Source organism: Haemaphysalis longicornis, unplaced genomic scaffold, assembly GCF_048455015.1.
Source record: "Haemaphysalis longicornis isolate Haplotype H1 unplaced genomic scaffold, Haemaphysalis longicornis Haplotype H1 scaffold_6, whole genome shotgun sequence".
Classification (NCBI taxonomy): Eukaryota; Metazoa; Arthropoda; class Arachnida; order Ixodida; family Ixodidae; genus Haemaphysalis; species Haemaphysalis longicornis.
Window position 1 is genome coordinate 12,042,982 of NW_027526407.1, and position 26,551 is coordinate 12,069,532.

A 26,551-nucleotide genomic window follows, 5' to 3' on the forward strand; every position below is an offset into this window, starting at 1 on the left:
GTACGCGAAGTGGGGAGTAATTATGCAGTGTTTCCTGAAAATTAAGTTCACACATGCCCAGTCTGGCGGTGTTTCATTTTAGCCAGCATGGCGAGAAATATTGCTCTGAACGAGCATGTCCAGAAAACTTCCCGACAAACACAAAAACGTTTTTTAAACAGCGCATGAAGACATTTGTTCCTAGTTCTCGGAGTCACGGTTTTAGTTGCACGAGCTCATACTGCAACGCGATAGGGAGGTGTAGCCTTAATTAGAACTGTTTTCAACAATTCCGCACATTACTTATCTTGATAACAGCGCTAGGACAAGACACAGGAAGGCGACACGAGACTGGGCGCTTAGTCTCGTATCCTAGCGCTGTCCTAGCGCTGCTATCAAACTAAGTATGTACCAACAAGACCGAATTAACACAGTTTTTCACCACACACCATCGTTGCTTTTTACTGTACAATATATCTTTCAGAGGCATTTCTAGCTTACAAACTGTACACTCTGTCTCTGTTGCCAACTGTACTTTATTAACCTGCAATAGGAGCATCAATATTGCTCAAGCCTTGTTTTATGGTCTCCTTGCACCTGGTACAACTTACATCAATAAAATCGTCTGTGTGGCTTCCGTGTGGAGCAATTTGTATAGGATACTACGCTTGACATTTGTAAGTGATTATTTCTTCGTATTAATTGAGGTATTGGCAAATAGGAACAATATAGCACGACAAAATTACCTTAACTTTCAGGAACGCAAAGTTTTCGAAGGAGAAACGCCGTCCCAGTCCGAGGAACTAGTCATAGATAATTGGAAAGCTACCTTCAACATAACGCTGAAAACACGCGACATTCAACGATTAAACGAACTGAGATTTCCTCAATCTGGCAAAAACAGACCCATTGTTGCAAAGCTTACCCATTTCCGAGATATAAACCGCATTCCTTTTAGCACAAATAAAATGAACAATACTGCACTCACAATACCACCAGAGACCTCTTCCAAAACCCCACCGGTACACCAACAATGAGGTGAATGCATTCAGCAAAGGCCTGTCGACACCTCACAAGCTTACATACCGAAAAGTATCGTCGGTATGGTCTCTTACATTTCTGACGTAAACACGCGAACGGCTGTTCTATGCGTGCCATAGCAATCTACTGAAACCCCAGGCCCTTGTAGTAGAAACTTTCTTTCACTTATTCATACTAGCATGATGGTCCTCTTACCCGAGCGCAGGGCAATTTCCTACAGAGCCCCATCCACGTAAGTGATTGTAACTTAGTCGTGATTACGGAAGCATGGCTAGTGCATCTTTCTTCGTCTATTATTGCTTGCTGCGTTTAGTGACCCCATATAAATGAAATAAATCGCAGCGACTTCATTCATCGAGGTGAGATGTCGGAGAAGTGCTCTCACCTTTGTCTTCCTTCTCTGTGACCTTCCGGTTTTCGAGGAGCCCGAGATCCCTGGCGAAGGAGTTGCCGTACCAGACCAGCAACTCCTCATATGCCTCTATGGGCTTCCGCGTCCGGTAGTAGATGGCCCCCGCGCGTTCGAAGGCCACTACGTTCTGCTCGGCCTCACTGGGGGCGCAGTTGACGTAGCGCATCCAGTTGGACTTCTCTAGCGGACGGGCGTCCACCAGGAAGCTCCGTCCACCACCACGCACCTGCGGCATGGTATCGGAATGGCAGTGTGCAGCAATAGGTTAGATGCGTGGCAGCATAAAGCAATGTTACGCACAAATGAAATAAGTAGTCACCATGGCAGTCAGTTATAATTCGTTCCCGCCACGTTCAGCATCATCAACCTCAGCCAAAATTTATCTCCATTGCATGACGAACGCCTGCCTGAACTGACTTCAAACTCCTTCCATTCTGCACTGTTTGAAAAACTTCTTTCCCCCGATTTTCCTTATCTCATCTCTCCGTTGAATTATCGGTCTTCCCCTGCGTCTAGCCTGTGTTTTGGTATCCAGTTCGCCACCTTGGTGTTCTACTCGTTCCCAATCATGCCCAGTAAATCTCAAGCCCAACTTAATTTCGTTCGTTTTTACTGGATCCCTCCCCTCTGTCTCTCTTTGCACACTATACGAAAGAAAACATTCTTGTGCAAGTAGGGCAGAGCCGTAAACTGCTTCCTTCGTCTCAACCCTGAACTCGCATGATATTCCCCACATTCAAGAGGGGCCCACCAGCCTGATTTAGACCGCACCGAAGGCCTTTCAAGAGAACGCACCCTGCGAACACCACCTACCTCCGACACCGGCTTTCCTTCTCTACGTATAGCCCTTTAGTCAAAATATGTGTTTTGCCACACTTTAGCTACGACTAAGACTGCTTCGGGATGCCCAGTGCCTTATTGTGGGGGAGTGTAAGGGCGTCGCGGAACTACCAGGGGTCACCTCATCGACACCGGAGCATTGGGAGGTCCGAGGTCCGAGCGAGGTCCGAGAAAACCGCTGCGGCCTCTTGGCCCCGCCTGTTCGAGCTGCAGCTCGGCATGGTATATCAGACTACGAACGTCACTCTCCACGGTTGACCGACACGCATCCTCCGCTGCTTTCTCCATTTCCCTGTGAGCATTAAACTTTCTCCTACCTTATCCTGCCTATATCTCGTGATTTCACACAGCATGTATTGCACACCGACTGGCTCCCGAATCCAAAAGAATCCTTCCCTATCCCTACACTTTGCGCGTATTATTCTTCTTACTTCGTGTTTTTAACCGGTATTTGCTTCCATTCGACAGGCCACTATAAATGTTTGGGAAGAAAATTGTGTATTTCTGCAGATCGCGGCGCCATGCAATTCTCTGCAAATATCCAAGCATCTCCTCTCGCACCCGCCAGGCATAGCCGTTGCCCTTGTCAACCGAGTCCACCCGGACGCCCTCGTAGGGTCCGAAGCAGAGCCTCTTAGGCAGGGGCTTGGCAGCGAACACGCCGTACTGGGCGCCCTTGATGATCGAGCGGCGGATGACTAGGCAGTCGGGCACCGTCTTGTTGGCGCGCTGGGGATCGCCCTCAGGGACCTGCACCGAAGACCACCGTGCTGTTCAGGTCAATGCACCGAAACACTTCTTCCCTCTTTCCTGGAGGGCCCAACCGACTTCCTGCAAGCCACCTGGCTGTGCAGAATGTGAACGTGTGGCAGGTCAATTACATATTTCCCCGAGGTGACCTGGAATCTGGGTGGCAAATTCTGATATATAAATAATTGATTGTTGGCCCTGAGTAGAAACACTTGCAGCAAGCCAGAGGCCCTCGTTCACACAGTGACCTACCATTGCACGTAAGCTTGGGGTAATTATAAATGGCAGAACTATATATGAACAACGGGCAACCATTTTCCTAATGTATTGGTTTATTGAGAGCGTGGTGATTCCTATTTGTTCTTCGAAATAAGTGACACCATTGTTTGGTCCCATTGAAGGTAAGTAGTAAAGTACGGGAACGTACCATTTTCATCATTCCTTCTTACTGTAGGCGCAGTGGTTTGTTCTCTAACCTATGCACAAGCGTTTGGCCTACAATATTTCAGAAGCTTCGTTTGACATACTGACATATGTCAAAGGCTGATACAAACAACTCGCTTAAGTCCCAACAATGAGAGAATGCTACGGCTCATTCTAATTTGCAGCCGCACACTCTTCAAGTATTTTTGCCTCTCCCAGTGTTTCTAATCTTGATTTTCCACGACTAAGAAGTGACTAAATGTGTCAGAACACCGAAAGTGGGGTATAGTGGCAGAACGATGCTCCAGCTGACAGCGAAATGTCAACGTTGCGCTTAAACTGGCTGGAAAGTCTACCCTCCTGGTATTTCTTTATCCCTGTCACCTTGTTGTATTGCGTCTTCATTATACACGCAGAAGACCATGTTTTGCCCTCCCCTATGCACGAGATCTATAACCAAGTTTTGTGTTTTTGCTGTTCCCCGACATTGAACACACACACACACACACACACACACACACACACACACACACACACACACACACACACACACACACACACACACACACACACACACACACACACACACACACACACAGAAACAGAAACACACATACACAAACACACGCATACACACGCGCACGTACACACACATGCACACACGCAACCATAAGCGCGCACACACGCACACACACACACACACGCAAACGCACGAACACATACTCACACACCCACACACGCACGCACACACACACGCACACACAACACACCCTCACACGCACACCCACGCGCGCGCAAACACGCACACACACATACGCACGCACACGCACACAAACACGCACGCACGCACACAAACACACACACACACACACACACGCACACCACGAATATGAAGCGAACGTCAAACTCACTTGTTTAGGTAAAAAGAACGTGATTTCATCATCATCACCAGCCTGTCTACGCCCACTGAAGGGCAAACGCCTCTCCCATTATTCTCCAATTACCCCTGTCCTATCCTGTGACCAGTTTATCCCCGCAAACTTCTTGATCTTATCTGCCCATCTAACTTTCTGCCGCCCCCTGCAGCGCTTGCCTTCTCTAGGGATCCACTCTGTTACCCTTAATGAGCAGCGGTTGTCTTGCCTTCGCATTACATGCCCTGCCCACGTCCATTTCTTCTTCTTAATTTGTACTAATATGTCCTTAACATGCCTTTGTTCCCTGACCCACTCCGCTCTCTTCTTGTCCCTTAAAGTTACACCTATCATCTTCCGTTCTATTGCGCGCTGAGTCGTCCTCAATTTAAGCTGAACCCTCTTAGTGAGCCTCCAGGTTTCTGCCCCGTAGGTGAGTACCGGTAAGATGCAGGTGTCATACACTTTCTTCTTAAAGGACAATGGTAGGCTGCCATTCAATATCTGACAATGCCTGCCGAATGCACTCCATCCCATTCTTATCCTTCTAATTATCTCTGCCTCATTGTTGGGATCTGGGGCCATAACTTGGCCCATGTAGACATATTCGCTTACTACTTCCACGCCCTCTCCACCTATCTCGAACCGCTGTGCTGTCCCGAAGTTATTGATCATTGCTTTAGTTTTCTGCATATTAATTTTCAGGCCCACGCGGTTGTACTCTGTTTGTCCAGTGCAGTAAGCATGCTTTGCTCACCTTTGCATGCTTTGCTTTGCTTTGTTATGTAACTCGGGGGAGGAATTGCAAAGCGCGTGATTTAGGCGGTCGCAACGATTGCCTGGAAGAAGCATTTTTTGTGCATGCGGTGCATAACACAATAAGTGCATTCAGCCTACCGGGGTGTCCTCGATGTGCGTCAAGGGTCCGTGGACAGGGCAGTCACCATGGTAGTCCTGGTCGCAGTCTTCGCAGTCTATACACCAAGGTTGGAACAGACATTGTACACAATTTGGTGGGAATTTTAATATAAGTACGAACACTTCCTTTCCAGAGTCACGCAGTTGCTTTCCTTTCTGGTCTGTTGTATATTGCTTTCCAAACATCAAATGCTACAATTCAGCTGCCCTAGTCGTGGTTGAACACGGCTTGGGAGGATATATTTTGCGGCCCGCGTACTCAACGTCCACGTTAAATTCTCCTCAGATACTTTAAGCGACATCGTTATCAATGGTACGAACACATGGCAGGAGAGGCACGTTGCGGAAGTAATGCCTAATTTCAATAGAGGGGATAAAACACCATATCTAAGCAGTGGGTTGCCGGTACTTTGAGTCACTGTATGCATTCAGAGTCAAAGAATACTATTGGCGCATGAGACATAGTATCCTTCCAGCTGTGACCTGTGTCAATATTGTGTTTAAAGCATAGCGTGTTACGCGTTTCGACTGGCAGTTGCTTACTCACTGTCAGATTTCCTGAAAAAAAACAGTTCTTTTTTTCCTCCCAGAGAGCTTGTGCTTGAGCTACAACCGAACTAAATCAAGCGCTGATAAATTACAGGCACCATCTGTTTTGATATGTAATAAAAAATTATTTCTGCCCCACAAAAATTGTTCAACTAATACGATGACCTTACAAGGCTAGTACACTGGATAAAACTGTTTTTATTTTTAAGAGCATTACGAGATGGTGCACAACAATTAAAATGGCTATCTACTTATACTTCACACAGAAACTGCGTTTCATTGACGCTGAAGTTGTAACCGAGTAGATGAGCGAGCAACTGCGTTTAATGGCGCCTTCTTTAAAACTGAATTTCGCGAAGTTCGGGTTTAAGCGGAGAGCACTTACAGAGATACTCAGATCCGGATTCGTCGCCATCACCCTCGGTGTAGTCCACGACCTTTCGGCTGCGCCTTGGGTAGCGGTGCTCACTCGATGCTACTGCCGCTGGGGCTGCAATACACACGCCACGTAATAAGCAAGGGGAAGTATGCGTGCTTCTCTAACCCATAAAATCACCTAAGAGGGATTAATCTTGAGTCTACTGCAGTTAACGCACAACACGAATGGGTGTCTCTTTAACGGTTGAATTTAGAGAAATTGGCTGGATAGACGTCACTGGTTGCTGTATACAGTGGAGTGTACTACATTCTACAATACCCCAGTGCAGTACTGCAGTGGAGTGTATTGGTTCTAGCTCTTTTGTTTTTATGCGTCTTTCGCGGGGACTTTTTCTCCCTCCATTGTAATTTTATCGTTTTTTTGGCGATTTTTCCCTGGACGTGCGTACAGTTTCTTGATGTTGCCAATGTACAAAATAGATGCCTTTATTATAGTTTTCCGAGAAATAATGTTCTGTCACAATCCTGGCTGAGTCCCAATCCGCCTGCCGTGTCTACACCACGGGTCGTATCACCACCCTCCCCAAAGTATCCCGTCCCAACGACCCGCACTGCCGGACGCCGGTATCGTATGGATTCCAGGCCATTCCTATCTTCCCGGGAATGATGTGGCTCACGCAACTACCCGCGCCTTAACCTACGGGGCGTTCCTAGAGGGAATGAACCATCTCCCACCTACAGACACCCCTACCCTCCAACTTTTGCTTCGCACATACGCCAATATGCTCTCTATACTCGGCGACAACTTAAGAACGGCACCGGAAGTTGCCGCTGTGCCTTATCAACGTAGCCGGATGTTTCTCTGCGCGGCGCAAGTAGGGCGTTACTGGGAATATTTTGAACATGGCGTGAGCCGTTCCCTTGATTTTTTGGACTTAATATGCTTATAAACGACTCCAGTGACGACAAACAAACTGCGTGAGAAAACGCAGACGATATCACGCATTCATAGCAAACCCCTTTCAAAACGCGCGCGCACTGACGTCACGGGTCCGACGCTTTGGCGGAGTGGTACACTACATGAGGTGGTGCCGTTCTTGAGTTGTAACCGAGTGTAGCAGCCATCAGTCCCGCCGCCTCTACTCACTACGGCACCCCTCCCTTCCCATCGCGGACCCACGGATTGGGAGCTGCTACACCCCACCACGTTACATAATTACCAACATCTACACCACATATCTCCGATGCCCTACTCCCTAGATTACACACTGCAAACCCCATTACAACACTCTACTTTGTGTGACACTGCCTTACTAACCACTCACCACCCACTCATCCAACTGACGAACAGTGACCGTGCCTGCTGTGGAGCGGCCAGCTCAAAGAGGAGGCTGCACTGGTCGAACGGGCTAGGCCAGCGGTCGTAACACGTGGCCTACCAGAATAGAACGGCCACCCTTGCCCATTTTCTTTGACACCCTTCTTTACCTTACCCCAGTTACTAGGAAATGTTTACTCTCTTTACCTTCAGATAGTAACCCCTCGTAATCATCCCTATGTAATTCCCAAGAATATTGAATAAAAAAAATTCCGCACGATTACAACAACGTAGATAAAAACTAACGCACCCTAAAAGCGGCGAAAGCCGACACGAGAGCAGTCACTACAGCTACACCAATAAAGTCCTAATACCTGTGATGAAAAAACCACCGTCCACACTTTAGCTAGCGAAATATTCTGACATACCGCTCTCGCTTTGTTCCCGGAGACTGCAACTGCAGCGCCACGCAACTCTGCCGGTGAGATTCTGTCCATGCAATGTCTGTTGTACTCACCGCCCAGTCGTCCCGGTGAGCCGCCGTCATCGCTTTCCTCCTCGTAGCGGACCTCCTTGCGGTCACGCTTGGGGTAGCGCTGTGCCGCCGCTCCTCTGGGACCAGCCTCTGCGTGCAAAGGGGAATATACGAGGTGGTACAGTTTAATGTCATCGATCTAAACTCTTCATTGCATGAATTAGTGTCCAAGAACAGCATGCAGGTCCTGCCATTACTTTTCAGGTTGAATATACAGCACAGAAGCATACATTTCTGCAAGCCATGGACAATGTAACTTTATTGGTTTCGCATCTAGAAGACCATTTTCAGAGCGGATATATTACCATTACAGTATTCCTGGACTGCTAATCCTCACTAAATTAATTTTCCCGTGATGCGATGTTAGTATCTTTTGCTGCTATTGGCTTCGCTTGAAAACTTCACTCGTGAATATCCAGCTACCTCCTGGGGCGATAACTCTTTATGTGCGCTCCGGATGGCCCAACCTAGCTACTACGCTGTACAAAAACGACAGTCTCAAGGAGCTGGGTTCAGCATTCTCCTATTCCACATAGGACTGATACACCTAAAGCAAGCCCTTCCGGCTGGCGTACATGCCGCACTCTGAATGTCAACATCTTCGACAGAACTCTGTCTCGTTGGTTTAAACTTGAGAAAGAGGTGAATACACCAACCAAGTGAGTTTATTGAAAGCGGTCTCAATGTTTCCAAGCCTACTCGGCTGGTTCATCAGGGGCGACTGTGAGACCATAACGAGCAGTTATATAAGGTGTCTTCTTTTTCTTTTTGTATATTGCCCTTCCGCATCGGAGGCGGTGTGGTTGGATGGCGGGAAGGGCTCCTAGGTCTCTATTCAGGTCTCCTTGAGAACTTTGTATGGTCCAGGACTCGAGGAGTATTCCTCGTAAATAATTGGTGTTGGTGCCAGTCACCTGTACGCCGTCGAAGTCAGTATTGCGGCCAGCTTTTTCACAGTGTTCGGCCAATGCACTGCGATGAATGTCAGATTTTCGGACGTCCTTCTGTGCTGTCGGAGGCGTTCTGAGAAGTTACTGGTCTCGCCAACGTAACTTGCGGGGCATTGTGCGCAAGCAATTTTGTAGACGACCTTCTGGGCTTTTTTTGGCAGACGCTCTTTCGGTCGGGGCATCAGCCTTTCAAGCGTTGACACCAGCTTGTGGGCGACGATAATTCCCTCCTTCCTATTAATGCGGGATAATTCTCTCCTGCCTATTTTCGACTTTACGACTTCACCTCTCGAGCCCAGCGAATTCAATGCCGTTTTATTTCCCAGTCTGGACCCCTTAGAAATGGCAGATTATATGCAACATCTCCGGACCTCACCCTACGAAGAATATGCTTCAACGTGGCCTGACCAGTGATCTCCCTACACCCCCCCTAGGGGGTGTGTTGACCCCCCCTAGTTTTTCTGGACACCCCCCCTTGAATCCCCAAATTTCACTCTTGTCAGTCCTTGTATGGACCTTTTTCAGTATCGATCTGCGCAAGCATGGGCTGCCCGTCTGCTATTCATGGCAGTAGCCTGAGAAATGGCGAGAAATTAAAAAAAAACTGAATGCTAAAAAAGTTCTCTAAATTTCTTTTTTTCTTAGATTGAATAGAAAGCACCGCCTCTCAGGCGTATATATATATATAGAAAATGAAAAACGTACATCACGGGGATGAGCATTTGGTTAACAGACGTCTATTATTTAACTAGAGGGATAAAAAAACAGCTTTTCTAGTTTATGAACCCCCCCCCCGAGCCATTGAGACACCCCCCCCCCTTGATTCGATGCCTGGGGAAACCCCTGGGCCTGACACATTTAATCGTCGGCCGCATTACCCGGCTATACCCTGGTACAAACCACTTTTTTACGGACGAGTTATGTACACGTGAGCACACATCCTCTAAAATCATTACTACGATCGAATGGCTAGGCGTTCTTCCATCGCCTTGAACACGCAACATAATCTATCTCAGCTCGGCGTTACGAAATCACAGAAGCCATCTGGTCTATTCTCTGCCAGCCACCGCGGCAAAGAACACACTTTATAGGCTGCAAGGAAGCTCTCTAAAGCCAGCAGTGCAACCCCTGCTTCAGCAATCTCGAACACTCTTCTTGTGAAATAACATACTTGCACCATCCAGTCAAAGACCCTGAACACCAAATAACATTTCAGTGGCTTTTACGCCAGTGTGGTGTTCAAGGAAACCCAATGGCAGGTGAAGATGGAGGCAAGAACATTCAACTGGATAATATGAGGTAGGTATTTTTCACAAGGCATGATACATAAGCTATGACAAAGGCGGCTGTTTTGCTGGAATGAAACCACCTGAGGTCTTCTCTCAAGCACCACTTTTTACACTACATAGACACCGAGCTCAGAATGAAGCTGCCCCAGCTACTTTTGCTCCGACTAGAAACATCATCATTGGGGTTGGTTATACTGGATGCTTGTTCTAGAACACCGGAATAAACGGCGCGCTGCCTTAGCCCTACTTCCCTCTCTCAAGAGGATACCAAGCATGTATTTGCACCGAACCGGAACCGAATCTGATTTGAATTGCAATATTTGAGATCGTCCAATCCCAACGCTACTCGAATACGCATTATTGCTGTTTTAGCGGCCACCGCAACAGCCACGTGGTAGCATTGAATCCTTGAGGTTTTACACATTAAATACTGCTTTTTCAACCAGGTAATGATGCATACTGTATTTATTTGATCCAGTCTATGCAATTTAAGGAAAAACAGAAGTTTTACGAATTCAGTTAAATGCAACATTAAGTTTTTGAAAATGAAATGAAATCAATCCCTACCCACATTCCCACTGTACGAAAATACCTCTCACCTGAAGTTTACTTATTTTACAAATAAATGAGAAACTGAAATGTTCTCATGCTCTCTGTGAGTACTCCCCACCTGAAACCATTTTTCCTTTCCACCTCTCCTCTGCAGCAAAAAATCCGAAAACTTGTAATAATAGAAAATACGCTCAACGTCCTGCTAGTTGTGTAAAAAAAACGGCACCACTCACCGTCCTTGCGTCTGGTCTTTGCAGGTCCTTGGGAAACACTCCCCTTGCTCTTGACACGAGGGGCACGGACCTTTTTCTTCCTGAATGCTTTTTTTGCTTCGACGGTCGCTCTGTCGCAATCACCATTGGAATCCGCCAGGGGCGCCTATGCAATACATACACGTGGGTTAACGGCATCTCAGTAGATATCCGGATATCGTCGTTTTTCTAAAATAACAGAAATTTCTGAGCTGTGTAAACAGAGCTGCTAGACTTTTCAGCAACTCCTGGTAAAAATGTCATAGATACACAACATTTCCGTATAAAGACATATCCATTATCTAGTCTTACATCGTGTACATACGTATATTTTATATTTATGTGTAGCTTCGGAATTGAAATCGTCAGGTCCTCCTTATAGGCATGTGTAAAAGGGTAATATAAAACTCTGCACAGTTGGAGTAAACTTCATACCTTAAAGCTTTTGGGTGGATCCTTTGGCAACGTACTTGCGACCGCTCCTGTAATGTAGACGCAATGCATAAATCATGACATCCTGAAAACATGCTTAATAAAGAACTCTTCGTCGAAGGCATGGAAGAAATAAAAACTTGAGTGAATATCAAACTACACTTTAAGTGTCGCCGACAACTCAATTATAAACGGTATTTTGGCGCACACTCGTAACATTATGTGCCCTTGAGTTGTTTCTCCTGCCTTCTTGTCTTTTTGCGCCTGTAATATATATGCCCCGAGATAAACAAAGAATGGCAGAATTCGCTCGCGTCCTCATACTCCACAAGAAATACTCACCGGCCAACGATTATCGCTACACCGACATCGCTTACTTGCCTTGCCATATAACCCTAACCGGTCGCCGACACCAAGGAACCTTCTTCCCTCCCACCGCGGTGGCTCAGTGGCTAAGGCGTTTCGCTGCTGAGCACGAGGTAGCGGGTTCGATTCCCGGCCGCGGCGGCTGCTTTTCTGATGGCGGCGAAGCGCACAAACGCCCGTGTGTACGAGATTTCGGCGTACGATAAAGGGGCACTGACACAAAAATTTTGCATCTTGTTTTTTTGGTTGCGATAAGTAGACCTACTTATCACCTGTAGAAACCTCGTTTGCTTCAGCGTGCGACGGTTGTTTAATTAGAGGCATTTTCAATGCGGCCAGTCGCAGTTTCGGTTTCAGCGGGTGCCGCGAAATGACGGATTTTGTGTGAACAAAGCTGACCACGTGACCATCGGAGGATATCACAGAGCAGAGCTGCCGTAGCACTGTCGGATCCGCATCGCCGGCAGTTTCTGCGAATGCCCCCACATACTGATCTCGTGCGGCGCTTAATTAAAAAGCGACCGTGGACGTGACGCAGGCGCAGAGAGTGCAAATGTTACTGCGGCTAAAGAACGACGCGCGACGCTCGAGCAAGACGCGCGCTGGGAACAGCCAGCCGGTCTGCCTACAGGTCCGCCTACAGATGTGTTCGGCATAGCACTGCGGTGGATATTCGATTGCCGCTCTCGTAAGCGGTGCAGATGATGATATTTAATGCAACCCGCCATCGCATCATTAAATCCTTTCTCATATAAGCTGCCATGGTTGCGACTTGGGTCAACTTCGTGCAGCGGTAACAAGCTATCACTCGAGCTACCTGCGCCGGCCTGGGCCACTTCGCGGCCGTGGCCGCCGCCTGGACAGTGACCGTGCGGCTCGCTTAGTGGGCTTTTCGTGTCTCCGGCGCGTTTTCGCGTCCAATGTAAATAACAAGTAATAGAAACAGAGTGCCTGGAATCGCTGTATAACTTTGGTCGCGGCCGTCTGCCCGGTGATCGAGCTGACGAAATCACGGCCCCTCCGTCGCAAACGATCAGGTCGTTCGTTCTCGAGAGCAGAAGCTCCGCCCTCCGGCCCTCCGATTGGAGCGGCGAGCCGGGCGAGCCGGCGAAAAACTCCGGCAGTGAGGAAACGGGAAATACAAACTCGGGACGTGTTTGGATGTTGTTTATTTACACAATATCCATGGGATGTCGATTGCGCATGGTCCTCTGCTGGCTGCTCCGTTGCGTTTCGCACACTTTAAAATTGATTTTAAATATGTTCTAGGCTGTATTCGCCGCTGATATTTTGCAGATGATGTATATGTGTTCACACCAATACATATCCGAAGTTATCTCGCCTTCAAAATTTTGTGTCATTACCCCTTAAAATCTCCAGGTGGTCAAAATTATTCCCGAGCCCTTTACTACGGCGCGCCTCGTCGCCTGCGTTGCGTCGTCGCGTTAAGCCCTACAATCAATCAATCAACCTTCTTCCCCGCAGCCGCGAGCAGCTGTACTTCCAGCTCTAGCGGAAACTATAGCCCTCGCGCAGCTCATACAGAAACCTAGCTCCGTCTGCCTCGACGATTACCTCCGACTCATAGCTAGCCTGTCGAAGCGACCTCCTTGGAAGAATTCCCCCAGCTACCCTCAAGCTTGCACAAAGCTTAGCCTCCTCTCTACTATTGCCTGTATTCCAGTAAGTTCACGTTTCTAGGTAAGCTTCGTTTCTGGGTAAGTTCACGTCTCCTTACCCAAAAACGAAGCTGCACGCGCTGCGGCCCGCGAACTGCACTACTGGGAACCCTAGACGAGGGCGGAAGACGTGGTCACTACGACAGACACGCGACAGCTATTGCCAGCCACCTACTGGGATGCCTTAATTGTCGCACCACCGACACACCCAATGAGATCACCATCCCCCCCCCCCCTCCTGCCAAAAAATGATCGCGCATCTGTCGACGTCTACAAACAAATACAGACTTCCACAATCGTGTCCCACATCTCCAACAAACGTGTCACCTAAAACTGCTCTGAGTGCTCCACCCCAGCCACAACCCACCACCTCGCATTTCTCTGCCCACACCACCCTCCGCGCTCTCCTCAGCTCTTCCGAAGGAGTGGGAATGCGTGCTGAACAGCTCGAACCTGCGGTACCAGCAAAACCTCGTCGACTGGGGCACTCGAGCAGCGAAAACACACGGCTATACCTGGACTGCGAAGGCCACCCATTTGCTCTAAATTTAGGAAAAATAGGTGTTCATCCTTTCCTTTCGCCTTAACTTCTTTAGATTCACAATGCTCACGAAAACAGCTCCCCCGAAATGAGTTCGTCCTTGTTTGTTTTTCTTTAAAAATACACCACGCCTCCTCTCCCCATTTTAGGAATAACTCCGAAGAAGTCAACAGTCATGCACTATATAATAATAGTTGGCGCAGTTTGGACGTGTGTTGTAGTCAACAAATTGTTGTTTTACCCTTTGCACATGTCCTTTCCAAACATCCTGTTGCTCTCATCCTTTAATAAGTAAACGTACAACAACAAAAGAAAACCCCGAAGTTGATTTGATCATGGAAATCGAGATTCCCCGCAAGAAAGGGAACATACTGTGAATGCAATTATTAAGGCTTTGTCCACATGTGAAATATTGCGGAAAATCACCTTCGCATTTCAAGGCCTGGAATTCCGCCAAAGCAGCGCAACAAATTGCCCTCGTGTGTGCAGGCTTTGCTGCAAACGATGCCAAAGACGACAGTGTTTTTGCCAATCCTTCTTCGAAACTCCCCTCGATTCTTCCTCACCTCCTGTCCTAATTGCTCCCAATATATGCTCCACTCCCCTCCCATGCTACCTCCGTTCATTCCACATGTCATTTGTGCCTTCGTCTCCCTGCGCTTATATCCTCCCCCTCTTCTTTCGTTCGTCCTCTCTTCTCCCTTTCCGTCCTTCTTTCTCGCCCTTCCTTCCTCTTCCCCTCCCTCCCGTTTCTCCTATGCGCCTCCCCCTCCTCTTCCGCCCTACCTCCCCCTGTAAACACTCTTTCCTATACCTTACCACTCGTCGCCCCCTTTCCTCCTCCTCACATTCGGTCACGTTATCCACCCGTACATCACGTGACCTACCGGTGGGACACTAAGTGGTCACCCGTAGCCCCAAATTCCAGTGAATGACTCCGTAACTTGTAGGCGCCGTGTACTGCCTCCGGCTGATTCGAGATTCAATGCCAAAGAACGACTCTCATAACCAACGGGAAGGCTGCCGTGGCGCAGTGCCAAGACAATGGACACCCTGCTTTCCCCATATTAATGTTCATCACGCGGCAAGTATGCTGGCTTTAAAAGGCTCAGAGGAGACGAGCAAAACACTTTCTAAAAACTTCCAGTGAAACATGGACCCAGATGAAGCAATATGCACCGTTTGATATCTGCCTAAACTAAGCAAAACTGAATCCTGTTCAAATGGAAACACTTGCCTGCCGTCAATTTCCGAGACCCATCTGTTCCAGGGGGCTTCTGTGCAGAAGGCTTGGCCTTCAGAAACTCCGGAATTGCGGGCTGGAGACCTGCACAATGAAGACGTGTCATTAGCAATTATAGGTTTTTAGAAGCAGAGATGCAGTAAAGCTGCCCACAGGTCTGTCAAAGTGGCGAAACCACCGAAACTAAAGCTGTTCATTTATTGTATGTATTGCTTTCTCCTACTGCTGAAAAACGTAAATGAGCGACATGTACGCGCGTTCGTGGCTCAACTGTGCGGTTGCCCTGACACTCTGAATGTCCCTGTTCTCAAAATATGCATCATAAACACGCGCAAGAATAGAGCTTATCCTTTAACAGTTGCAAAAGAGTACGATTTGTGTAATGAACAGGCCAGGGTGAAAAGCGCATCGATTGGGGTCACTTACCGACGTTTAGCATAAGCTCGTAGTTCACTTTTATATTTGCGTAGCGATACTTGGCGAAGTCTGGAAGGTTCTCCCACTCATCATCTGTGAAATAAGGACGTATCTTCTCGATTTCCACTTCTTCGGTCATCTTGGATAGCGGAAACAGATGACCTGAACGGAGCTGAGTTGAAGGTCTGTCTGGCGCCTACAGAGGATCGTCTGCTCTGCCGTGGAGATTTTCACTCAAAACAAATTTAGCGAACATCGCGAGGAATGACCACAAAGACTATAAATATTACCTTTATAGTTATTTTTTATCGTTTTGTTGCAGTTAATTTAATTTAATTTCAATTATTGGCGACCCCGTGTTTGCGCGCGCCACCTGGCGGCGGTCGCGAAAATCGCGCTAATCAGGCCGTTGATCCGTTGATCCGGCACGGTTGCTGACTTCTCCGTTGTGCTGCGCGCTTGTTTATCATCGTAACTGCGTAGTTGTCGTGATACCGCCGAAAGAAGACCCAAAGACGAATAGCGGAGGTGTAAAAAGGATTGTTGCGTCCACTTCTGAGTGTCGGCACGCTAGAAGAGCAGCAGTGCATCCTTTTAACGCTTCCCGCGAGAAGCAGACAATGCGCCTCGCAAAGCGTTGTGGACGCCGAACGTGCGGATTGGACAAAAGTGACGACCACCATGCAAGTTTGCCCTCGCTCAAGACGACTACTTTCTTCCAGGTCAGTAGACACTTGATTTTTGATTTTTTTTTCGTTATAATAACGCAGCGTCTAAGCCGGTTGTGGTCTAGAGTGCTGTCCGACAGCGCTGAAAGCGTATGCTCCCGTGCCGTCGGCCGGTCCGGCGCTTGAGCGGCTCCTGTACAGAACTCTCAGCACACGGCCAGCACGAAAGAAAAGCAGTTCCTTATGACACAATAGCCAGGTCAACATCGGACGCTCGCGAGTGGTTATGTAAGCCGTTGTGTTAATGTATCCCAGTGAGGAAGCAAAGCGATGAAGCGGCTTTCGCTTTTCTTCGCTTTGCGACGGGGGAGCCGATCGCTCGTCCCTCGTCGCGCGACGCCATCGCAAAACTGAATAGTTAATCACGAAAACCGAATAGAGTCACCTGACGTAGCCGGTAACAAAACGTTTGTTTACATCAGCAAGGTCAAACGGCGGCGAGCCGCCGCCCGGTCAAATTTATCCCGGCCCGCCGAGGCGGGCCGGCAAGCAGCGTCGCGCTCACAGGCTCTTTGGTTAGTGGCTGCAGCGTACACATGTACCAATCGACGAACATCGAGGGACTCATCAGTGCGCAGAAACTACTTCGACTTGTCAAAGCAAGTCATCTTCGTAGGTAGCTGGATGCATAGGGGACGGTAGGCTGACTTGCAGCCGTTTCGTACCTCTATCGGCGAGTAGTAAACATCCATAGAGTTTCATCGTGGAGTTCGAAGGTTATAGAACTTCTGCGTCTGTTAAAAGAAGCGAACTTTGCGGTCTGGGATACAAGTGTTGGAAGCAAACGTGTTTATTAAATTTTTTGCTACCTGCAACAAGACGTTGAAAAGTGTCTGCTTGAGTTCGTTATTTTCGACTGTTCCCGCAACCCTCAATGCCTTTGGTACAATTCCAGGTTAGTAGCATGTGTTAGTGTGATTTCTACTGGTTTTTGTCGTGTCCATGTAACGTAATTTTCTTTGACTGCAAATGGTTGAAGCACCAAGAAGTTACACAGGTCTTACATTGTAGCTACATGAAATCGCATCATCTCTCGTCACAAGTGTAAACACCGCCTCATCTCGCGTCGTGCGCCCGACGTGCCCGAGCCACTGGGTGAGCACACATTGTGCCTTGGTTTCGGCACGCTTGCTCATAGGGATACATTGACACAGTGTATTACATAACCACCCACAAGCGCCAAAACATGAGCTGGCTAGTGGGTCGAAATAAACTTTATTTCATTCATATAGGTGTATCTTAAGACGACTGAAGCTCGAAGGCGCGGTGCTGGCCGGGCAGATGGCACGGGAACATAGTCTTGCAGCGCCGTCAGACTGCACTGCAGGGCCCCGCTAGAGAGCCGTCGGAGGGCACTCTAGACACGGCGTTATAATAAAGCCGAGTTGCATGCTCCCCGGCGTGCTTCCTTTTTGCATGCATCCCCCGTGTGCTCTGCTGGAACTTGTAGCTGCCCTTCTCAGATATCTCTTAGGTGGTCGTTATGTAAAGATATGAGTTTGAAATGAACCCTTGATATCGCTTAGCTTGGAAAATCGTTTTTTCCTCCGTGCTTGAAGCGGGCTACAAATGCGCGTCATGCACGGCCAGCCCGTGCTCAGGTCGATGTAGTACATGATGCTGAAGTCCATGAATTGCACCACTCCCGCAGCTTCGACTGCTCCAAGCATCCAGCGCACGACGTTATTGTATCAGGGAACGTTGTGTCACCTTTTTGTTTACTTTTATCGCACGTCCGCTTCTAGTTTAGTCGCTTCCCGGAAGTAGGTTGTGCATCTTCAAAACGCACCACAGTGATCCTCGCACCTGTTAACCCACTACAGTCTACGCTCGTTACAGCGGATCCGGCAACAACAGACTTTCGGTTACAACAGACCATTTCTGTTGGTTTGTCTGGTACCCATGCATTTTAAATGGAGTCCACTCCGCTCACAACGGACCCGGCTAGAGCAGACTATCGGCTACAACAGACTAAATTTTAGGCGAAAATTGTTTCGACTGAACGTTTATAGCGGACTTCCGCGGGGCCGGCGCCCGGTGTGCTTTTTCGTTTATTTTGGCAAGAAAACTATTATGTCTGGCAACATTACTGGCAGCCGGGTCGTTGGCGCAGCCAAGCCAGTGGCTTTTTTTTTGTGCGACCAGCGGCATGAGCGGCAGGGTAGCTGATTTCACTGTCGGATAAATTAAGCGTAATTAACGCTGTTGAACACGAGGAAAAACAGGCTGACATCGCCAGAAGTACAGGCCTCTCTAAGCACAGTGTCCGCTGTACCGTCAAGAACAAGGCCGCTGCCGATAAACGCGACTCCGGTGAGATTGAAAACAGGAAAATCGAATACTCGAAGTGGTGCACTCGGAGGCGAGTCTGCCCTCGTCAGTTTTTTTATGTAATAAAAAACTCGGGTTCAGTGAAGTTCGGCTTTTATTATTCCCACGCATGCATCGTTCCCGTTCCGTTCGGTGAAAAAGGTAAGAAATGCCTCAAGTAGGGGCTGTTCCCCATCCATTGTGTGCAATCTGCTGGTAACCGTGCGCAGTCCAACTGGTCTAACTTTCGATTTTACAGCTGACTGTCATCAGATTATTTCATTACATCTGTTTCAATGACCAGAATAAAATCGCTAAAAAAGTGGAATCTGCCTTGAGGGAACGTCGGCCAGCGATCCGATTTGTTTGACGAACGGTTTCGGGAAAACCTGCCTCGTCGTGAGGGGATTTAAAAGAGCCTAGCTAATGCTGATGGGCACGACTGATGTTTTATAGCTGGTTTATAATTGCGCCTAGTTATATTCTTCCGTTATTTGCTCAGGTCATCTTGCGTCTTTACACGCTTGACCACATGCGCTAGGCCTTTTCGAAGTGCCGGTGCTAAGTTTTGGAAACGGTGTTTACCGCGTTTCTTTGCCCTCGCGCGAACACTGTGCAGAGGTGCTGCAGGCGTGTAGAAAGAACTAAGTGTATGTACTGTGCATGCAATATCGGTCAAAGTACCCACTGTAGGCTCATAGCCCCCCCCCCCGGTCGGATACTGCATACTTCGGCTACAGCGGACGTTTCTTTCCGGATTCAGAGGGTCCGTTGTAACGGGCGTAGACTGTAGTGTGATGTCGTACTTGTTAAAAATTACAGAACGTCTCAGATGCCTGCAAATCAAATAAGTGAAAGTTTGGTCTGAAAGCGGAGAGTTACGAAATAGCGAAAAAAAAATGTACTGGCAATTTAATGTGCGGCCCAGATGTCGAGAAAGTTAAAACACAGCCAGGGTTCATAGAACCTGACCCGTTTACAGCAATTCGGTATTAACTAAGTTGTTCTGATTGGACCTTCTTTCAGTGTGAGCCGATATGTGCAATGCTTTGCATTTGAATTAGCGTGTTGTCTGGGCTAATAATATCCTGAACTTGGTCCAATTCAAGCTACCAATCGAAGCGGAAGGTACCAAAGAAAACAGGACTTCCAAGTGAGGACCTGCCAACATCATCAACCCATGATGCAATGAAAGCAGCCCGACATGAACAGCTGAGTGCAGAGAGGCACCTAAGGATGCAGCCGTCCACCATCCACCAGTGCAGGCATAAGTTGAAAACCCTCCTCAAAGAACTTGCACAGTACCCTTTATTTTCTAAACCTTTCTTGAAATCAGGGCAGCTAGACGTCTACAGTCGCGTCGTGCAGCTCAGAGGTTCTTGACACACCACTGCTGGCGCTTGTGCTGTTCAGGTGATACAACAGTGCTCATTTTCTATGCCATTTTAACCTACGTCATTATTCGGGCCAATCAGCCACCATTTTCCTGGAGCAAGGAGGGTTGGAGCACCAATTTCTTACAGCTTGTGGCACAAGTCAGTCATCACACCCAACAGCAACCGTTGCAAGTTATGGCACCAAAGGGTGGCCATCTTTCTGCAACTTGGGGCTTTGACAGCTTTGAGCCTGCTTTTACTTCATGCTGCGAATATTCAGGGGGAAAGCCAACAAGGGAAACAAATTCACGCAATTACACCACGGTGATAGGACCAACAGTAACATCTGTTGACATACTGCTGTGGGGTTATGATGTTTATCTGGAGGGGGGAGGGGGCAAAATCTTATTCAACAGAGCCTAAAGTTGACGCTTTAAAATGGGAAAATGAATCCAGGGCACGGAAATGTGCTACGACCAAATACGGGTGTTGTGTTCTGAGCCCATGACCGTTCAGACGTCCGAGTAGGACATTACCATTGTTTTGTTGCCTGTAGATATGTCGCTCGTGTGCCAGCAAGGATTTGAAGCAGCGACAGTGTGTATTTTTGTATTGCTGTTTACATTTCTACTGAAATATACCAGACACATGGAACGTTTATTCAGCCACATATGCACACAGGCTACCATGCACAAAGAATTCGCAGCTTTAACAGGTTATTAAAAGCTTGTGTTTTCACTATCACTTTTTCTCCTGAGAAGCAGAGGGACTGGGATTCAAAACCCAAAATATTTGAAGTGCCAAAATCACTGTTTTCTTAATCTGCTTGGCAAAGTGTGACCCATTACATAATACCAGAAACATACATGTTGTTATACCCACAGGCAAGCCGGAAAAAAAAAAAGGCCGTTTTGTAATAAGCTAGCAACTGTTGTCACTAGATGACCAAACAGGCACTTATGCACAGTTTGTCTACACCAGCCGTTTGATCATTCTGCTTTGTATATATAGCAAGATGATCCTTTGCACAAAATAGGTTGCCAGTCAGCTTTTGTCCTGCCGTTTTAAGTGTGAACCACTTTAGGGGCCAGACTTGCCATCATAACTCTTACTGTGTCTCAGCGTCGTGCACCGAAAGAGGCTCCGAAAAGGAAACTGGTGCCCATGGTTGGGATCGAACCTGCGTCGCTTGCATTCCAAAGCTGATGTGTATCCCACTGCACCAAACTTGAAATACTAAATTAAACAAATTGCACCCACCGTTTTCTTGAAAGGGTACTGAGAGTTGAGACAACCTCAAATAATCCAAACTCTCATCATCCATTGAACAAAGCTAATTGCCACACCAGTGCGCAGCAACACATAACAAGCCCTGCTGAGTTTCTTGAGGCCTGATCAATGGTTCCAATCTTCCGGTTTTCTCATTACGGGATGTCAAGTCACTGTTCTGACTGCTAATATTTGGTTGCTTCCTCAAATGTCACAGAGCCTTTGCCAAATCATAGGGTGCACTATGCAGATTATTTCATATTCACTGCATGAAGCAATTACGCTTTCATAATGGCTCCAAAGTTCCCATGGACCAAAATTTTGGAAAGATATGAATTCGCGAACCTTTCGGGCATACTAAGCTGTGTCATCTTCATGGTCGCATTAAGCACACAGCTGGTGCATGCTAGTTACTTGAATAAAACACAGCATTAGTTTGCTGGCACCAGAACCTGCTTGTTACTTTTTGTTTCCGTCTTTTTGCAGGGTGTGCATGGGAGCCCATTTTCACTCCTGAAGAGCAATGCACTACAACTGCCATTGCAGGACAGGCATCTTGAGCTCATGTGAAAAGTGAGAAAGGCAGTTGAAGTTAAACCGGAGCACTTGCCGAAAAATGTGTCTATGCCCTAGATGGTTCAATTGTTAATACCTTCACCAGATTACCCTAACTGCAGTTTACAGCCAAGGAGAGAATACAGCGAGTTCCCATGGACAGTCCACATCGGTGCAGTCCATCCCTGAAAAACAACAGAAACACTGATTATCATATACCAAGTTATACTTAGGTGTGCGTTACTTTTACCAAAAATGCCTACATATTTTTCAATTCCTCCACTCGACTCCTATTAATTCAACCTATGCACACTAGCAACACTGCAAGCTCTGGTCGAATAAACCAAGTTAATTCAAATTTTTATTTGCTTGAACTAGTCCACTTGGCTTCTTGAGCATTGACTCAACCATACAACAGCCTCAGCAAGGGCACCATTTTGTAACTGTTACAGCATCAGATTGCAGTTAAATATCAAGAATAAGAAGCCAATTTTACAGCTTACTTCGAAATGCCCCAAGCGAGGCGGTTACTCAACTTTCTCAGTCAAGTCTTGCAGGATGATGACTATTAGCTCTGGTGTACATGTATGGGTCAGAACAAGCTGACCTGCTTGGTAGCGTTAAGATTACACTATAAGGTGTGGTTAAGCAAACACGAGTTTTCATAGCAATTTCTGAATGTGTGCTGCTACGCTTACGTGTGGCTGAATTATGCAACACGCAGACATAATGCAAGTCAGCTGTACTTGGATGAAACACTAGTATAAAAATGACTCCTGCTTTTACATATTAGTTCAACACAATTACAAATTGACAACATATTTGTTTCAAGTCGTTCTCAGTGATCATAATACGGCATAAATTACAACGGTGATATCGAACAAACCGAAGGCAGTTATCATAACACTAAGCAAAAACAAATGAAAATCGGGCGGTATTCTGGAAATGCACACAGTGCCACAACATATACCAAACTTATTGAAGTCATTCTTAATGCAATGTGACATGGAAGGCTGTTTAAATTCTACGCCGATTGTCGCCTACAAAAATTAGGGAGCTCAACGTCTATACCTCGAATATACAGTGTTACGATTTTTCGCCACCATCCGAAACACAGCCTCCACAAGGGCGACCAAGCACACTACATAACGCAGTTGGACATCACATTACAGTGCACAATCTAAAAATCTGCCACGATTTAAGAGAACAAGCGTCGCTCACTTTTACGAAGTTTGCGCGCTCACTAGATCATTATATATAAGGCTACGGCAAAGCTCTACCACAGCCCAAACAGTGGTCGTTAAAACTTTACGACTTACCTGTAGCAGTTGAAGACAGCTGCAGCACGCTGCTCGTGATCCTCTGACAGCTGTGGGGTGCATGAGCATTGCCCTTACACGATTTTTGAATAGGTAAAAAGGCTGCCCATCTTGAGCGAAATGCGATGTGGTTCCTCAGTCACGACGTTTGCACGCACATAGCGACGATCTCGGCTGTTTTCGCAGCTCCGATCTGTGACCCTGATGAAGATTAGATCGGCGGCTGAAATCTTGCACTGTTTCTTGCCAAAACAACGTGAATTAAGGCTGCAGTCTAAGAATCATAGTACGGCACCAAGCGAAACTGCGACGGGCGACCTGTTTTGGAACGCCATTTTGGTTGTGAATAATGTTGCCAGATTGTGTTGCGGAACTTGGATTGATAATAACATAAAGGTCTGTGTGTAGGATACATTGTTCCTGTTGGGCAACATCAACACTTTTCTTTTATTTTCATTTTCTATAGACGAGAAATTTGCCAGGTTGGCCATTTCCCGTCAACTGGTGCACCGCCATGCGGGCCTTTCTTGGGGACTGCGGGTCGAGCAGACGACGGTGCAGTCACGCTGTTGCTCCATGCCGTGCGTTGATATCAGACGTCCAAGCGGCATCGAAAATTGGTAAGTGCCATTTATTCAGCATGTCAGCCGCGACAAGTTTAACAGTTCCCTAAGTAAAAAATTTAGCGTGTAGAGCTGTCCGGTTTGGCCATAAATTTCGTTCCCAACCCGCTTGAACGGCATGCCACCCCACGCGCTTTTTCCTGACGGGGGTTGCCTGTGAGGCTACGTTTCACCATACCACCAGGACGCCCGAATTTTCATCACCAATTGATGTATTTTTTCTTAATTCTGGGCCTGTTGCCGCCATTGCCTTTATTTGGAGATGTTCAGAAGCTAATCGTTCGGGGATAATTATGCCGTTGTTGGCTGCACCAACAATTAGCGTAAGCGCAAAGTGCTCAGGCAAGAAACGTGTGAAGTGCACCACGACAAAAGAAGTGCCTGCATGTGCGGAGTCTATTCGTTGCACAAACTTTTTGCATCCTTTGAGTGCCACTGCAAGTAGGTCATCACATTGAATTGAGATACTTTGTACCTAGCAAATTTGCGAGAGCAAGTTTGGTTGTACGCTGTTTTTGGAAGTGCTCTTTATTCACCCTCATGCTAAATCCTTATTTGCACGTTTCTGTTTTCTGGAGGTGTGTTCTGTTCATTTCGTTGATGGGAAGCCGACAAAAATCAACCCGACGCCTATGCTACAGCTTGGGTACGTGAAAAAGTTGGGCCGAACGTGAAATAGCGAATAGCATTCCCAACTTTTTTCGTGCGAAATTGTTGAGAATGCTAGTAGTGTACGAAGGCTTTTATGCGAAAGTTAGCTACGTCGTGTATTTACTGTTTCCTCATTTTTTTCATCACATTTGGCCAACCGAGCAGATAGCGGGCGTCGTGCTTTAACGATCAAAACTAGCATGCTGATAGTTTTTTCTTTGTTGTTTGATGATTTTTCTATTGATTTGTGTCAACTAAAGAAAGGACGGCATGCTTTAGGCTAGCCATCGTACGTCAATGTTTCTGCTTTTTTCTTGATTTGCTTTTTCTGCTTTTTTTGCTGGCTTTTGTATCAAAGTCGGCAAACCGAGCAACCAGCATCATGCGTACGGAAATGTTTCCGTTGTCCATTTCCAAATTTGACAAAGAGAGCACACATGGCAGATGTCTTAAAACTTCAGTCAAATCAACAAAAAGCGTGCAAATACTGGATTCGCAAGTGCAATTCTCAGAAAAGCACCAAGTCACACATCATTTTATTGTGCGATCATTCAAAACTGCACACTTTTTGGCACACTTAGCACCCATAAACATGAACTAATTACACATTATTTACATCTAAGTATTTACATCCACATTGCAAACAAAAGAAAGAACCTAGAAAATTTGAACAAGTGTGGTGTCTGATAAGCTGCTCTTAGAATTTCACATTTCAAGGTTATGTGCAGCAGCCTAATTGGTTCCGATTTCCTGCAGGAGTCATGTGCAGTGGCCTAACAGTGGGGAGACAATGTCATTGTGTCATCAGTTTATTGTAGCTGTTTGCTTTCCTGAATGTAAATAATTACTACATGTGTGCGCCCACCCACACACGCACAACGAAAGTGCGGAGCGCTTGACTATAGTCCACAAGCGGTGCTACAAAGTGGGCTTCCGTGGTGTCTAATTAGGGATTCTCGCATTTGTCGTGTGCTTCACTGGAGCTTGCTCTCCCTGGTGTTCATTTGCGCTTGTTTAACGTCTGGTGCTTGACTGCACCAGATTTTGTGTGTGTAACTTTTTATCATAATAATAGTCTCAAAATTGCATACACTAGCTGAAGGCGTGAGTTTTAGATATGAGGACATAGTGTTGATACTGCTACGGAGCATTGCCGGCGTCACCCCATTTCTTGCTGAGCCGGTCTTGTGCGGAGCACAAAGAGTCGGAGCTAGTCGTCAGCTTCTGTATTAAGATCTTTCAAACAATGGGAACAGCCAGCTGCTAGTAAATGACAACAGTGAAAATACACAACCAAAACAAATTCTATGCCGTCTTGGCGTCGACTTTAGCAGAAGGCATTAAATTGCCTAACACTCGAAAGTATTGTATTGCATCACTTTCTGTTATCACGTGAAAGTTTGCCGACATGCACTATGGGCTGCAAAAACTGTAGGTTGAGTTACAAATAACCCACTGTGAGTATATGATCGTGCTAGTACCAGGCTTCTAACCAGTATGGAGGTTTATATCGCAAAACAAGTCACGTCTGCGGTAAAGATGCAGAAACACAATGTTTGCACCTGGTTAGATATTTTGGTGCATTTCTCACAGCCACATCTTTCCAATATTCAGACGTGCATAATAGGAAAACTGCACTCAAGAGGAGGAAGAGCAGAAGGAAACTGTAACAGTAAAATCGAGCTGAATAGAGGGCTGGGTCCTCACTCCAGGACAACTGAGGACAAGAGAGTAAGAGTAATTTTCTTTAGTTCATAGAACGCTATCCCGAGTAGAGCAGGATGTGTTCTTTACGCCTTGAAGGGTTTAAAACCATTAAAGAGCTGCTTGGGAATTTAATAAGTTTCGATTTGTTTAATAACAGCACATATACTATTTATTGCGTTCGTTACCCACTATATCAGGCCGTCAACACTGTAACCATGTCATAATTGTTCAGGTTG

The 26,551-nt window shown here is 46.9% G+C and overlaps 2 protein-coding genes across 4 annotated transcripts in view; one reads left to right on the forward strand and one right to left on the reverse strand.

Moving 5' to 3' along the window:
- LOC144141829 (PR domain zinc finger protein 15-like) overlaps positions 1-15,979 on the reverse strand; it is a 31,060-nt gene extending 15,081 nt beyond the window's left edge. Inside the window, exons 1-9 of the mRNA XM_077673316.1 lie at positions 15,787-15,979; positions 15,355-15,444; positions 11,535-11,581; positions 11,082-11,226; positions 8,040-8,147; positions 6,212-6,316; positions 5,257-5,333; positions 2,834-3,022; positions 1,406-1,658 (exon numbers count right to left, since the gene is read on the reverse strand). Coding sequence (XP_077529442.1) covers positions 1,406-1,658; positions 2,834-3,022; positions 5,257-5,333; positions 6,212-6,316; positions 8,040-8,147; positions 11,082-11,226; positions 11,535-11,581; positions 15,355-15,444; positions 15,787-15,916 — 1,144 coding nt within the window. The 5' untranslated portion in view covers positions 15,917-15,979. The remainder of the gene's footprint in view (positions 1-1,405; positions 1,659-2,833; positions 3,023-5,256; positions 5,334-6,211; positions 6,317-8,039; positions 8,148-11,081; positions 11,227-11,534; positions 11,582-15,354; positions 15,445-15,786) is intronic.
- A 218-nt stretch (positions 15,980-16,197) lies between these two features.
- LOC144142240 (uncharacterized) overlaps positions 16,198-26,551 on the forward strand; it is a 45,947-nt gene continuing 35,593 nt past the window's right edge. The window contains exons 1-3 of one of the 3 annotated variants that reach the window (XR_013316923.1): positions 16,198-16,499; positions 19,925-20,228; positions 20,291-20,526. The gene's annotated coding sequence lies outside the window, so the exon portion shown is untranslated. Of the gene's footprint in view, positions 16,500-19,924; positions 23,955-26,551 lie in introns of those variants that run through there. The other 2 variants (XR_013316922.1, XM_077673604.1) reach the window with 2 other exon arrangements.